Raw genomic sequence first — 15,075 nt, forward strand, 5'->3', positions numbered from 1 at the left:
AATTCTATTGAGTAATGAGCCACTGCCAAATCTCAGGGGTTCAAATGCTGACATTTTATTTCTCACTCAAGTTATGTGTCCTTCCCAAGCTGGAGCTTTGCTTCATGTTGCTGATGCTCCAAGACTCAGGTTATTAGTACCGCCTTTTTCTGGGACAGCGTGGGGGCTCCTAGCAAAGCAGACAAGGCAAGCATGGACTTTGCTCTAAGTGGCATGGGTCACTTGTCTCCACTCTTCACTGGACAGAGCAAGAGTTCAACATGGTGAGATGTATGATTCCCCTCTCAGGAGGGAATACATCATGCCAAAGACTTCTTGACTTTGATGGGCAAGATGTCTACATGTCCTAAAGGGAAAGACTGGGAGGATTCCAAACTGCTGGGGTCTACCACGGTACAGATAAAGCTAGTTTATCCACTGGCCCCAGACATCATTAATATCCCCCTTTCCTGTGCCATCTTCCCACAGCTCCTCTGTCATCAGGACCTCTACCCTAGGACCAGGGTATCACCACTGGACTTGGCACTTCTCTTATGGCCCTGTTCATGGAGCAAGGAGTAGACAGTGGTTATATGATTCCCCAAATCTAAGAACACCACCACTGATGCAGTTTCCAACATATGGTATTCAGGAACTGCCTGCAATAACCCAGTAGCAGGGTAAGGGAGCAGGTTTCTGTGGGCATGTTGAGAATATCTTCATCTACTTGTAGCTCTTTCAGGGAACAAATGACTTCTGAGGTCCACACCGAGTACCACCTGTCACTGGGACATCATGGAAAAAGCAAGGAGTGATGAGCCATGGATAGTATCTTTAACATAGTCTTATATTTGGAAAAGCAGTTAAAAAAACACTTGAAAATACAAGATAAGGTAATGTTACTTATACAAGTTTTAACCTTATATTGCTTGGCCATTTTTACATATAAATTATTGCTTACTAGCTTCGATAAATACACAACACAGTCATATATACAGAGGCAGAAAGCATGAAATAGGAGAAAGGAAACACTGTTAATGGCAATTCTGGTAACTCAACAAATGTGTCATATTTACCAGCTCTTCTAATGGTGGATAACTACCAAGTGTAGTCCCTGAGAAGTTAGGTAGACACCCTGATGGAGGGTTTTCTATCTTCTAATTGTTAATGCAGGCTGACAATGTCACAGCAGTCCCCAGTAATGGTACATTAAAAGGCAAGATTCCTTGCTTCTGGTCATTGATTTTATCCTGGTATTTAATAACAGTGTCATACGAATACAATAAATAGGCTATGCAAATAAATATTGCTCTGCTAAAAAATGTTTAGTATATACAGCTTTGCTTTATACAGTAGTACATTTTCATCTCACTTTTTGGCAAATCTTAAAAACTTTTTTTCCCCCTCTGTCTGAAGTGAAACTGGCCCACTCACTACTCAGCAGGCTGAAATTTAAGGACACGTGTTGGAAGCATTTAGAAGAAATCCTGTGTTGGATGACTGCAGTGGATCAGATCTTCCAAATTGTGATGTTCTTGCCCAGGTTCTAAGAAGTTTGCACTGGCTGTGCCACGTAGGAGCAGGCGGTTCTGGTTCTGCAGTGTGTAACATCGGCTCTAGCAAAACTGCAGTGCTGGGATTTGGGCTGCAGCAAAGGGCCAGCTCCAGGTTCAGATGTCATCAGCGGCACCTTCTCTTCCCTGCACCTGTTTCTTTCCCACTTCACAGGCGAGTGACATCTTTTCCCTACAAACTGAGAGGTGTGGGTATGTTCACTTTATTCTCATTCTTCTAAATTCAATGTATATGCCACCCTACCTCCAACTGGTACTGGTCTAGGAAAATGAATTTGTTCTAAACACAATTAAGAATGCTAGAAAAAATGAAAGTAGGTCATAATATGCATCACTACAACCATCTGGCAATTATACAGATCATAAGGGAGGGAATTTAAAATATGTATCCTATGGAACATCTGCAAATGTGTACATTTTTTTTTAAATGGGAAAGCTTGTGATTTTGCCTATAGAAACCTGTGGTCTACTGTCCTGTGCTAACTTCCAAGCAGGGTTGGTTTGCTAAATGCTAACAAATCCAAAGACCCACAAGAGCTGAGGGAGAGTCATGCTGTAACAGAAAGAACCCATTTAGAGATGTCCATTCATCACCCGCTGGGGAAGGTGCCAGATTACACAAGATTTTCAGAGTGGATGGAAATTTTATGCAATCATAAAAATCCAAAGGAAAGCAGGAAAAGAGCTTTGACATCTCCCAGTTCGCCCTCCTAGTCCGAATGAAGGCAATTCTGAAAAGGCCTTGATGACCGTCTGGAGAGGGATCAGGGCCATCCCCATCCACAGGGGGGGGGCGTTTACATTCTGTGCCTGTTTGCTGATGGACATGCTCAGAGTTGCTGCCTTGGAAATCTCTAGAAACAGTTGTTAAATTTCAGAAAGGTTTCAAGATTTTAGATGTTCAGAAGATCGGGGTAGAAAAGCAAATCAAAACCAAACAAGATCCTACCTTCCTTTTGCTTTGGAGGAAAAGGCAAATGAGCACCACATAAAATGTATTGAGACATAATATCTGTGTGGCTTTGTTTGGCTGATTGTACTTATCTGAATCGGGGTCTAGGCAGCATGTGCTCTGCTGAAATAGATGGATCTCCACTGAAAATTAGTTGTCTAAAAGTAATCTCTAACTTGGTGCAATGTAGAGCTAATGTAAATATGTTAAATTATAAAACGCAGAGGCAATGTCAAAATGGCTTACCATAATTGCAATGGACAAACTCTGGTGGCTAGCTTACAGAAAGACAAAAATGGGTACTATGTGCTTTCAGCCCATGCCATTCTCTATTAGCGCAAGGGATGAGCCTTTTGAGTGCTTGATTAGCCCTCAGGAAAGGCTGTTTTCCCTGATTCTATGGCTCTGGTCTTATTTCATTATCAGCAGCATGGAGCATTTCTCTGAGTGGACCAGCCCTGGGCAGAGTTGTTCTATAGAATCCTGTGAATTTTCACAGGACTGAATTGTAACATGCTGGGCCAGACTGAGTTTCTTTGAAAGTCCTAGCAGAAATGTTCCCCACATAGGAACAGCTCTGCTATAAGGGTGTCAGGAAGCACTGGACACACCTCAGTAATGAGAATGAATTGAGTGTTGACGAGACAGAAAGGAAGCAGGTCTGTATGGGCACTTAGGAAATGAACAGGCAGGAGTGGAAGTGCACCAAGATTCACACATTCTTCTGAGAATGAAGCGACCAAATACACAAAGCAGGGCCTTGCATTTTAGCAAGGTGACAAACAACTAGCTAGCAAGGAGGACTGGATTATTTTCACTCCCAGGCTTTTTTGTTCATTTCAAGATTGAGGGAGCCCCTCTAAGTCAGTCCTTGAGAACACTAAGAGGTCTTATTTGCTAGAAGGGGCCCAACTTGTAAAACTAGAAATAATAAAAAGGACTCAGATGACTGTGAAACTTCCTGGGGACAGGGAGAAAAAGGCAAATAATATAGCAAGGCTTCCTGCTTTGGCTGGGAGGTGAACTAAGACTTCTAAGTCTCCAGCATAAATCAGACATTTGGATATTTCTGGGCACTTTCCATTTGCTGAAAGACTGGTAATCCCCAGTAACCTATCATCTTGTTCTTTTTAGAGGGTGCTAAGTGCTTCACACACCCAATCTTGCCTCACCTCCCTCAGGGGCTGTTCTCATTCCATCCTGTGGGCAAGGAGCCCACCTGGGGGTATGCAAAACACTAAGGCTCCACCAGGCACAGAATGCAGACCTTTATGATTCTGTTACTTCAATATGCTGTTACTGAGTGCCTACAGTGCATCAGGCACTACGCTTTTTAAAAAATCAAACTGTGCCCCATAAAAAATAAAAACCTGCTTACAAATGTAAAGAAAATCCCAGAATTTAAACCATGAGTCAATTTCTTAAAGACTACTATTTTTCCTTATGGGCAAAGCAACTTAGTTTACCTTGTCTATACTGCAAATCAGTTGTACAGAAACTAATTTCACCTGCAAGCAGACACTGGTAAGTGATTGTGGATGCAAAGAAGTGCATGCCTTGACATTTCTCCTCTGCACGGCAGGGCAGGGCTGCCAAGCAGCAAATCTTCCAGTCTCCCTAGACACAGTGGCTTTTGTTGATGTCAGTTAGTATTGAAAGAGGCCTTTCCCTCTCCCTGGAAATCTAGAGGTGCCATCACTGTCTGTAGGTGTTACCATCCCTCAACAGCCTATGGATAGGAATCTAATGCCAGGAAAAGGGAAACTCCTTCCTGTTGTATGCACACTCTTACTGAAATATTAGTTCATTGTACGTCAGGACACGTTTTCTCCTCTTAATGCTGGCACATTTCAAATTGAAACTTGGACTGGATCAACACGTGATCATGAGAAACCAGACTGCTCCATTCCCAGAATGCTTCTGGCTCTTTCTGCCTTTTCCTTCCGACAGCAGCGTGGAGGAGCCTCTCCTCTCCGTCTCTGGCGGCTGACATCACTTCCTGAACACACTCTGGCTGGCTTTCCTGTGCATTTCTTGTGGTCTACTGATAAAACTCAGCGACTTCTTTTCTCACAGGAAAGCAGCTTGCTGGGCAGAGACCTTCCCGTGGCTCAAAGTGCTGCAGTCACAGGGGAAGGCGGGGCGGCAGGCTCATGCTCGGGGCTCCAGCCTGTGGGAGAGCTCGAACAGGGCCTGCTGGCTGTCGATGACATACAGGTGGTTGACATAGGACTTCAGCTCTTGATGCTCCTTTGGAGACACGTCACCTCCTATATTTTAGAGGAAAAGTCGACAATCACTCTTACAAAAGCCGTAATGCCATTTCTAAATCCCACTAAACCCCACTCGAAGACTTAGAGTAAATCTTCCCAGTCGGTCCTCACTAGTCAGAATCTGGGGAGCAGCCTCCTTGTCCTAACAGTAGAAACCCCTTCACCTAGGCTGGATTCCTCAGGTTGGGCTGTCAGACTGGCCCGGTATTTATAGCAGTCATTACCTGACATTATACCCAATGTAGAAGTTATGCTGCCATCCCTCTCCCTAGTGAGAAAACTGAGCACAGTAACATAATTTAGTGGTGTGATCAGGATGTATCCCAGGCCCCATGGTTCCTCACTCCATGGTCTGAGCTCCTGTGCTATGCAGTCTTTCAACCCATAGCTGGCCTCGGTCTGGATTTGTCAGATAATCTGTTCAGCACACAAAAACACCAACTTATTATTTGTTTTTTTAGATTTTGCACACTTCTTTGGTATCCTTATTTTTGGGGAAAAAGTTAGTGCAAGATTGAATGAAAGGATATAACAGAACCGAAGGTATGGCTAACAATCACAGTGTGTGTACAGGTTGAGGTCTACTCAGAGAAGGCCAGGAGTTCCCACCCACGAGTCCAGGACGGTCAAAGAATCAAGGGGCCACAAGAAGGTTACTGTATAAAGGTCTGCATTCTGTGAACATGTATGTGCCAAGGCTATTGACAACACTGATAAGGAACCGGAGATGGACAGTGGAGCAAGCCCAGTCCACACTCAAGAAACAAACCAACTTGCAGTGTGGGGAGAGGGATCAACGCCCTGGAGACAGTGCATATGGGGTCACAGTGCGCCCTCCTGCCTCCCGGAACTGCAAGCAGGAGTCCTGCAGGCAGGGTGTGACTCTGGAGCTCACTGGAGAAGGAGGGAGACTGTGAAGCTGAGCATTTATTACAGCACTTTTTTCTCCTGGCAAAAATACCTGCCCCACAACATCTCTTATGACAAATACATTTTATGAGGAAATAACTTAAGATTTGTCTGTTATTGGTGGCTTGCAACTTTTAGGTTTTTTTTTTTTTTTTTTGGTGCTGAGGATTGAACATAGCGCCTTGCAAAAGCTCTACTGCTGAACTGCACTCCAGCCCAACTCTAAGGTTTAAAAGCAACAAGGCTTCCTAATTTCAGCAAGAAATGGGAGTGAAATGCTTTTATCACGAACCAAAAGCTGCATTATTCTAGAATGCCTTCTCTGGAAGACACTAACAAACTGCTTTTGGGTTAGTAAAAATTGGCTTGGAAAACATCATGCTCTAAAGAAAAATTTGTTGTTAGTTTGCAAATCTTAAAAGATGGCAGTATGAGTAAGCCCCAACCATGACAACTGGTACCTGTATGATACTGTATCATTTCTAAGTGACTTGATTAACATTATTTTATCCCAAATATTGACACTAGTATTATTAGGCCCATATAAACTGTTAAAATGAACACAGATAATTCCGTCCTACCCAATTTTTAAAGGTATATCGATATTTGAACCCAAACTGGCGTCAAAGTTCAATTTCTCCTTTAACTAGTGCTTTGCAGAGTCACGTTCCTCTAGGTGGGAGGTTCAAGACCAGCCAAGTCATTATAAACTACTTGCTCATACTTGGAAGAAACATAATCTAGCATCCCTTGTTGGATGAGATTGATGTGTTAGAATTAGCTGAATACCCAGCAAATACTGGAAAGAAAGTAAAGAAAGACAAAAAAACTAGAAGTGACACTGTGCTTGTACTTTTGAAAGAATCCCCATGATAATGTATTTATAACTGTTTCTAGTATAGCTGCATATACTTATATATTTAATGAAGAATCATATAAAGACATATTAAATGGTATTGGTTGATGTGAATATTTAGAAAATTAGAATCCTGTTTTTATAATTCTCCTTTTCAAACAAAAAACTTCATGATCCATACAGAAGTTCAGTTTCTAATTTGCTTTCCTGGACGACAAGATTGCCAGCCAACAGCATCACTGTGTAGAAAGTAGAAAGTGCTTTTTAAAGAATGCATACCAGACAGTAGCACGTTCTTTGAGAGGGAAGACTTTTAGTCTGTATTGTGCATATACTTCTGTATTATTGATAAATATTTTTTAAATGAGGATGTGTTATTTAAGTTTTACTTAGCAATCATCTATTGATTGATTCATAATTACTGAATTCAACTCTTTTTTTAAAAAATCACCATTTTTATTTATAAAATCTTCACAGGGCAGAGGGCATGGGCAAGGAAGTCAGGCAGCCTCAGTTTATACAATGGTTGCTGAGCTGGTCTCTGAGCCTCAGTTTTCTGCTCTGTACTTATAGGATTAACAATGCACATTCACTAGAGTGGGTGTCAGGATTCTGCTACCCCATGTGAAAGCTCCTTCAGCTCAATAAAGCAGATTTCCTTCCTTCCTGCAATGTTCTAACACCATTTAAACACACTGTAAATTATGCCTGAGATTTTAAATGGGACAAATATTCCTACATACATAGTCTCAGTGGGGATTCTACAAAAGTGTTCAGAAAAATACTTTCTCTGCTGAAAAGCTGCTCCTGACAGGAAGTTTTTGTTGGAGACGAGAAAATTCTGGAAGGCTGCTTTAGGCACTTTTTACAAACTATTCCTAGTCCAAGAAGGCCCCAAGCAAAAAAGGTCAGGGACAGGGTTGCCCTGCTAAACTCACCCATAATTCTGAGACCATGGGCAAGCTATGCAACATTTTCTGGGGCAAGGGTTTGGTAGAGAGCTCCTGAATGTCTAAAAACACTCTGGACAGGGTAAACTTGCTTTCATGAGAGACTAATGATCTATCATATCTTGTCTTTCTCTATATCCCAAATATGCAGTGAGGAATCAAAGTGAGATCTAAAATATGCTACATATATACATATGTATATGTATTTATTTTACATGCTGTTTAAATTAATGACCATAAATACTTGTGATATGACCACATTCACTACTAATGTGTATTCTATGTACATTCCTGACATCAACTACTCACCAAACTGGTTAGTCCTGCAGTGTCTCAGAGTTCGAACAGTGTCTGCAATCATGTGCTAGAAAGTAAAAAAGGAAAGAATATATCAATGGAAGTGTTATTTAGGGTGCTGCTGAAGTAGCAGTGTTTTCTGGGAAGGATGGATAGTCTTAACACCTTTAGAGATGAGCTATACTTAAAGCCAAACATAATTTCAATTGATTATATTGAGCTTGCATAACAAAAGAATATTTAGTCGTTGTGTGCACAAATGGAGGCTTCCAAATTGGGTTGCACGGATTCTGGGCCATGGAAAAGCATGCCGTGAAGAAACCAGTCCTCCCACCCCATCTTCCTGTCCACATTTGCTTAAGACTTTTCTCTGCAGGTGAGGTGGCACCTTCTCTCCATCAAGCCTTTCAGAGATCTCCCTTCTTGACCTGGGAGGTTCCTTTCCCACCACACCCACTGTTCTTTGTGCTGTGTGCATAGTCCCTGTCATTGTTGGAGCACCTGCCACATATCACACATGTAGATGCCCATGTTAGTGCTGAAGGGAGGCAGAAAGCTTTGTGGGCTCAAAGGCTCAAATGGTGGCAGGATGTGGGGTGCTTATGAATGATGAATGCTTTCTACAACATTAACATCTCTGTGAAGACTAGTTTCTGTTCATAATTTACAGTTCCTCCTAGCATCTTCAGTATTTTAATTTAATTTCTTTCTTTTTTTGGTTCCAGGGCTTAAACCCAGGGGTGCTTAACCCCTGAGCAACATTCTATATCTTTTTTATTTTGAGACAGGGTCTTGCTAAATTGCTTAAGGCCTTGCCAAGTTGATGAGGCTGGCTTTGAACTTGCAATCCTCCTGCCTCAGTTTCCTGAGTTGCTGGGATTACAGGTGTGCGCCACTGCACCTGGTTTTCTAATTGCAATCTGTATTTGGGGTAAAAATGGGAGTTCATAACCCACTTGAATCTAATGTATGAAATATGATATGTCAAGAGCTTTGTAATGTTTTGAACAACCAATAAAAAAAAGAAAAAAAAAGTCCTCATGATCTCCAGTCTTCTTAAATGTGCAGCTGCTTCTGACAAGATCCTATCTCCTTATATTTTGTACCTGCTATGGGCTCCTAGCTATCTCTACCAGTATCAGTTTTCCATGATGGCAGACATAGCATTTTGGGTGAAATTATTCTCCATAATGGTTCCTCCTACTCTACTGCCAGAATAATTTCTAGATATTGTTGTCATCATAGTCTAGCTCTCTGGTGTCTCTAGAGAATATATAGTAACTCCCTACTCTGTTTCATACCCAAATCCAAACATGATCCTGTTTTTCAAGAATCAACATTACTCATTAACTGGTCTTCCAGAACCCCTGACTGGGCACCATCTTTCCCATTTTGTCTGAACACAGGATCAGCCACATATAGCAAACTCTGAGTGGATTATTGCTGGAAGAATAATGTTAACCATGAAAAATTTTTTTCACTTAAAATCCAGCAGAATGACAGAAATGGTATTTGAATATGGCCTACTGATTAAATTGTTCTCACAACTGTACTGCTAATGTACTTCCACTCAATAGTGGAAAATTAAATGGGACAGTGATTACAGCAGCAGCTCAAGCGGCATTTGCAAAGGAAATGAGACCTGACTCATGTCTATGTGAATGTATTGTTAAATTTCCTTCCCCAAATTTTACTCCTATTCCCAGAACAGTTTTCTCGTTGTTTTAGGCTATGGCGTCACATTGATCTCTATCATGTGCCATTTATGCAGTTCATGCGAGTCTCCAGCTGAGGTAAGGCCGGTACTGCATGTGGCATTGAAATCTGAGTCCTGATTCTCATTTCCAGGCTCTCTGAAGGGGGAGGGAGGGAATATGTTAAAAGATGATGCTCTTAATATCGAGGGATAAAAAGAGAAGGAGAAATCCTTTGTTTCTTTACCATTTGATAGTTTGAGATGGAAACATTTAGAGTTGCTGAGGCAGCAAGGAACTTAGCCCAGGGAACAATAGAAATCTTCTTAGAGCCAATGAGCACTTCTGGATCTGCATGTGGTCTGATCTAATGTGTTGGCCTGTGTCAGCCAGATAAAGATAATACACTGAATTATCTGCTAGCTGGCTTAAGTTAATATCCATCACCAGGAATTGGCTTCTCACAAGTTAATTCACTTAGGTTCTATTGGTTCATTATTGTGAAAGATGATCCTGTTTTAACTTCAGTGAAACCCTGGCCTTTGCTAAAACATTCCTTAAAAATACTCTCTACTAGGAAGGTCAGTTTCACTCTCTAGCATTCAAGTATAACACAGATCTATGTGTGACATAAAATTGATTTTTTTTTGTCCTTTTGGAAAAATTTTAACTTCACCCTATATTTCCCATGTAAGGCTGGGTCAACCTGAAGCATGCTGAGTATCAGGTGCCATCTTAAGTCTTAAGAGGACCAGGAGATCACCGATAGCACAAAGTCTTCTCTGTTTAGAAATGCTGTGCTAGTAACTGCTGGATAGTGGTGTGCGCTATGGGCCTACTGTGTGCTTACACAACTGCACCTATATCCTCATTCTCCTCTCTGGAACTTAAAATAGATTATTACTTATGCCATACTACTTCCTTAAACTGTCTTAAAGAATTAAGGGTATGAGACGGGTATGGTGGTGAGTGCCTGTAATTTCAGTTTCTCAGCAGGCTGAGGCAGGAAGATTGCAAATTTGAGGGCAGCCTCAGAAACTTAGCAGACTTTGTCTCAAAATAAAAAATAAGGGCTGGGGATGCAGCTCAGTGGTAGAGCAACCCTGGGTTCAATTTCCAGTACTGAGAAAAAATAAATAAATAAAAGGTATGTGGGGGTACATTACTAATGTTAGTGAAATCAGTATTATCTAGGCTTTGTTTGGGTTCCCACTGCTAGTTGGGAGTCCTAGCACATGAAAGCTGGCATTAAAAGGCTTCTGAGGGATTGCTGAGATAGCAGGGAAAGACCATTGATGGTGGAGAGAAGGAAAGGGTGAGGGTACAGGAATACTTCCACGACATTCACTTGTGCCTTTATGGAATTGTTCTCTCATTTTGGTGGCACTATCTAAGGGAAATGACACAGAAGCTTAACCAAATCACTGATTCACTGTGGGGAGAAGGTCAACCATGAGTTTGCACTTAACCACAGGCAACAATCAGGTCACAGAAAGCACAGCTGTTCCAACTTGTACTGTCTGGGTCAGGGTGAAAAAGTGACTAGACCTTTATAGAGAATCCCACTTGGTGTGACCCATCTCATCCCACATCTTCACACATGCTATACCAAGCTCATCTGGTATTCTTAACCAGGAGGCAAAGTAAGTACTGATCAAAAGCTTCATATTACTGTAATCATTTCATTAATAGCAAATGCTGGAGATTAACCTGTTAGAGAATTCTAGTGACTTTAGCCTCTGTTGCTAATAGGTGTGCTGTGATCCTCAAGACATTACATAACAATGCCAAAAATAAATAAATAAATAAATAAAAAACAAAAATAATAACAACACTTTATCTATTTCTGTCTGGGTTGGTTGGACTAGATAGAGCATCTACAACAACTAAACTCTGATTCTAGAACATACAGAGAACCTTGAAAATTCATCAACATTTCCACTTCAAAATTAATTAGTCAATGAAGCAACTGTCTTCAGAGTAGTTAGAAGGGCACTATGGAAAGATGTCTGAAGATGTCTACTTTCAGACTCTGTCTGAGCTGTGGAGCTGTACAAGAGCTACCAGCTCTTCCTGTGTAGCTTCACCCTGTGTGTGGCCAGTCAGCCTAATGATCAAAGCAGTTTCTCTTATGAGGCAAAGGTCAGATGCCAAACTGTATTTGGACACATCAATTTGAACTGTTCTTTGGTCATGGTCTATGGCCCCTACCTCAATCAACCTTCTCTCAGAGGCCTGACCCAGTCTCACTGGGAGCAGGGGTCAGTTCCTAAATGAGTTCATGCAAGTCCATTACCATTACTGGAAAGGTCACTTGAAGGTCAGGATCCCTGGAGAAGGTTACCAGGATCATCTTTAACCATGACAGAACATTTAATCTATGACACTAAAGTTCATCTGTCAGACAAATCTGTTCCTCTGGTAGTATAAGTGGGTCTCTCTGGAGGACTCTACATCACAGCCCTCTGTTCTTACGGTAACTCCTCATCTGCCTACAGTCAGTCAGAAGGGCTCATGGAGCCCATTGTAGGACAAAGTACCTGGGAGAATACAGAAGAACATTCAAAAAGAGACATTTGGGAAACACATATGTGGGAAACAGACTAGACCCCCCAACTCATGAGCAGGCAGCTCCTATGTCAGAGCCCATGAGGGGTGGTCATTCCTCTCACATGGAGACTCTACAAATCCCAGGTTCATATCCAAGCTTGGGGTACTGGGAGGCAGACACATCTGCCCAGCAAGACTTTCTCATTTTGTACCTCTAAAGCAATGCACCTCGAAGCATCAGGAGACACTCTAAAGAAGCAAAGTTCAATCTTGAGTGCGTGAACTCCTCCTGACAGGGACCTTACATTTGTACTCTGGTTCCATAATAAATACTCAATGATTAATATTCACCCAATGAAGTGTTATTTTTAAAAATAAAGCACACAGTTGCATGTTTTGTTCCCTAAATCTTGCTAGCACGCTTATTTTTAAGTGGAATACATGGTGTATTGACAATGTACAAAGTGCAGCCAATTAAGCCCCTGGAAGTCTCCATGTGTTTGATGGAGAAACATACTCAACCATTTGATTAAGCTGATAGACTTTGTTTACAGTGGGAAAAAGGAGAAATGATAAAATCTACCTACCAGTTTTTCGAAATTGACGAGATTATCCAAAAATGTTTTATTTCCTTCATGAATAAATGTTACATCTGAAAGTTAAAAACAAAAAGACATATGTACTGTTAGGAATGGGTCATGGAGCAGGATTGAAGAGGTCTGGAAACAATGGAACCTGTAAATATTTCTTAAACTTGATGGAATTATTCCACACATTTAACCAGGCAGTTTGAAATTAAACCTGTATAATATCTGCTATGAAAGTGCACGATCTCTCTCTCTCTCTCTCTCTCTCTCTCTCTCAGTTTAATATTACTGAAAGAACATGCTCTACACTCTCAGTCAAGTATTGACTTCAACCTGCTAGAAAGAAACTAACATTATTCTTTGACTGAATTGGCCCATTATGTTTTTAGGCCAGACAACTGAGCAGAAAATAAATGAATACTCAAACACAACAGGATTTTAATATCTATGTGTTTGAATTTTTTAAAAATCCCTGGCAAGGTATATGGGATTTGCTTGACTTAAAATAGTTAAAATTTAGATTTAGCTATTCAATTTAAAATTTTGGTTCCCAGAGTGGGTGCCTGATTCTATATAGGAAGTGAGTGAGGAAAGGGGCAGGGCTGGAAACAGCTGGATTTCTGGTCCCATCTGGCTGCGTAGAAGGAAAACATCACTGATGAACAGGGAAATAAGGCAGGCAGGGTGAAGGTACACTTTTGGAGGGAGGGAAAGCTAATTTTTGCTTGAGATTCACAAAATTTAAAGTGACCAAGGAATTGGGGGTGCAGTTTAGTGGTAGAGGGCCTGCTCAGAATGCACAAGGATCTGGGTTCCATCACACACACACACACACACACACACACACACACGAGATTCAAATAAAAATCTCTTTTGGGTTGCAAAATACAGAGAAGTGCCTCCTTGAAAGATAATTGGTCATCAGACTCAATGAAGATAGTAACTGAATCTCTGATAACGAACAATGACACAAATTCAGATCAGAAAGTCCATCTCTGAGCATTTACAAGGATCATAATAAGAAATATACTATAATTTAAAGAGCACAAAAATATTCATGGTTTATCACAAACATGGAAATCTAACCAAATAAAAATAAAAACTGTAATCAAACAACCTGATAGAAAAAGAGGGGAATGAAGGGCTTTAAAACTCCAATAAACAGAAAGAAAGCATATTTGCATTTAATCAGCACTTTTATTCTGCTGGTCCCTAGGGGCTAATATAAGATACAGAGCTTCTGAAACCTGCCTACAAAACACTGGGCCACTGAGCTTTGACTATCTGCCAGGAGATGACTCCAGTGACATGGTTACAGCACACACTGATACAACTCTGACCAAGGTTTCCCTTGTGCACAGCTTGCAGTGTAGCCTGCAATGTTTTCATAAGCTGCTTTTCCTTTTAAACTGGTGTCCTAATAGGAAAACGATTCACAATTAATGACACAATCTGACACTCTCTGGTTATTTTATTATCTTTCACAAATTTGCTTTCAGAAAATAACTGCAAGCTTTCACTCTGTGACACAATATTTAGAAAAGTGTTGTCAACAGAGTTAGCTTTTAACTTTCGTGTATAGCAAACAAAACAGCTCGTTGTCTACATGAAACACAGTTTGGAAGCTTGCCTTTACTTCCTCACAGAAAATTCCAGATTACAGATGACTCTCAGAGCTCCTGGGTCCCTTTCTGCACCTTCTCCCTATGTTCCTAAGGACAATGGTGACAATGATGTCAGACACAACTTGAAGTGCTGTACCTGCATTAACTCATTTAACCCTTACAAAAGACTATATACAATAAGACCCTAGGAGGTAAGCAGGTGAGAAACTTGGGCCCAAAGGACATCCCCAGCTGATCCATGCCCCTACTGTAAGCATCAGAGCCAGGATTCAAACCCAGAGAGTTGGGGACCCTCGCCATGCTGCCCCTCAAGTTGAAGAGTCTTGGGTCTTCCAGTTATAGTCCACCTGCTGAATTTCTGGCACACTTGCTGCCTCTCCAACTTTTGAACTGTTTTCCTCCTCACTCACTCCTGCTTTAAATCTCTGCTCTTCCTGTGGGTTCCCTCTCAGGCTGAACTCAGGTCCAGGAGAGGCCAGGAAGAGGTTGATAAGCAGGGAGCTGACTAGACCAAGTGGGCAGAGAGAGGCTGGAAGGGGCTGCAGCCCAGAGGGGAAGGGCCGAAAGTGGCTGAAGAGCTGATGTGGCTGAATGGCTGATGTGTGACGAGGAAGGAGTAAGAAAAAGACAGCCATAGGTAGTGGAGCTCAAAACTAGAATGTGCGAATTTAAGTCATGGGATATGATTTGCCAGGTCCTTGTCTCAACCAGAGACACCTGAACATGCTCCAAACACCTCCTCCTAAATTTGAACTGGATGAAAGGATACTGAAAGTGGTGGAGGAAGAAGAAACACACAAGCACCCTGACAGTCCTTTCCTTCAAATAC

General features: G+C 41.5%; 1 protein-coding gene across 1 annotated transcript in view; it reads right to left on the bottom strand.

The window, feature by feature from the left end:
- Positions 1-808: 808 nt before the first annotated feature.
- Positions 809-15,075, bottom strand: part of Rapgef5 (Rap guanine nucleotide exchange factor 5) — a 236,419-nt gene continuing 222,152 nt past the window's right edge. The window contains 3 exon segments of the mRNA XM_015498139.2: positions 809-4,775; positions 7,803-7,857; positions 12,622-12,686. Coding sequence (XP_015353625.2) covers positions 4,657-4,775; positions 7,803-7,857; positions 12,622-12,686 — 239 coding nt within the window. The 3' untranslated portion in view covers positions 809-4,656.

This window comes from Marmota marmota, unplaced genomic scaffold, assembly GCF_001458135.2.
Source record: "Marmota marmota marmota unplaced genomic scaffold, marMar, whole genome shotgun sequence".
NCBI classification, from domain to species: Eukaryota; Metazoa; Chordata; class Mammalia; order Rodentia; family Sciuridae; genus Marmota; species Marmota marmota.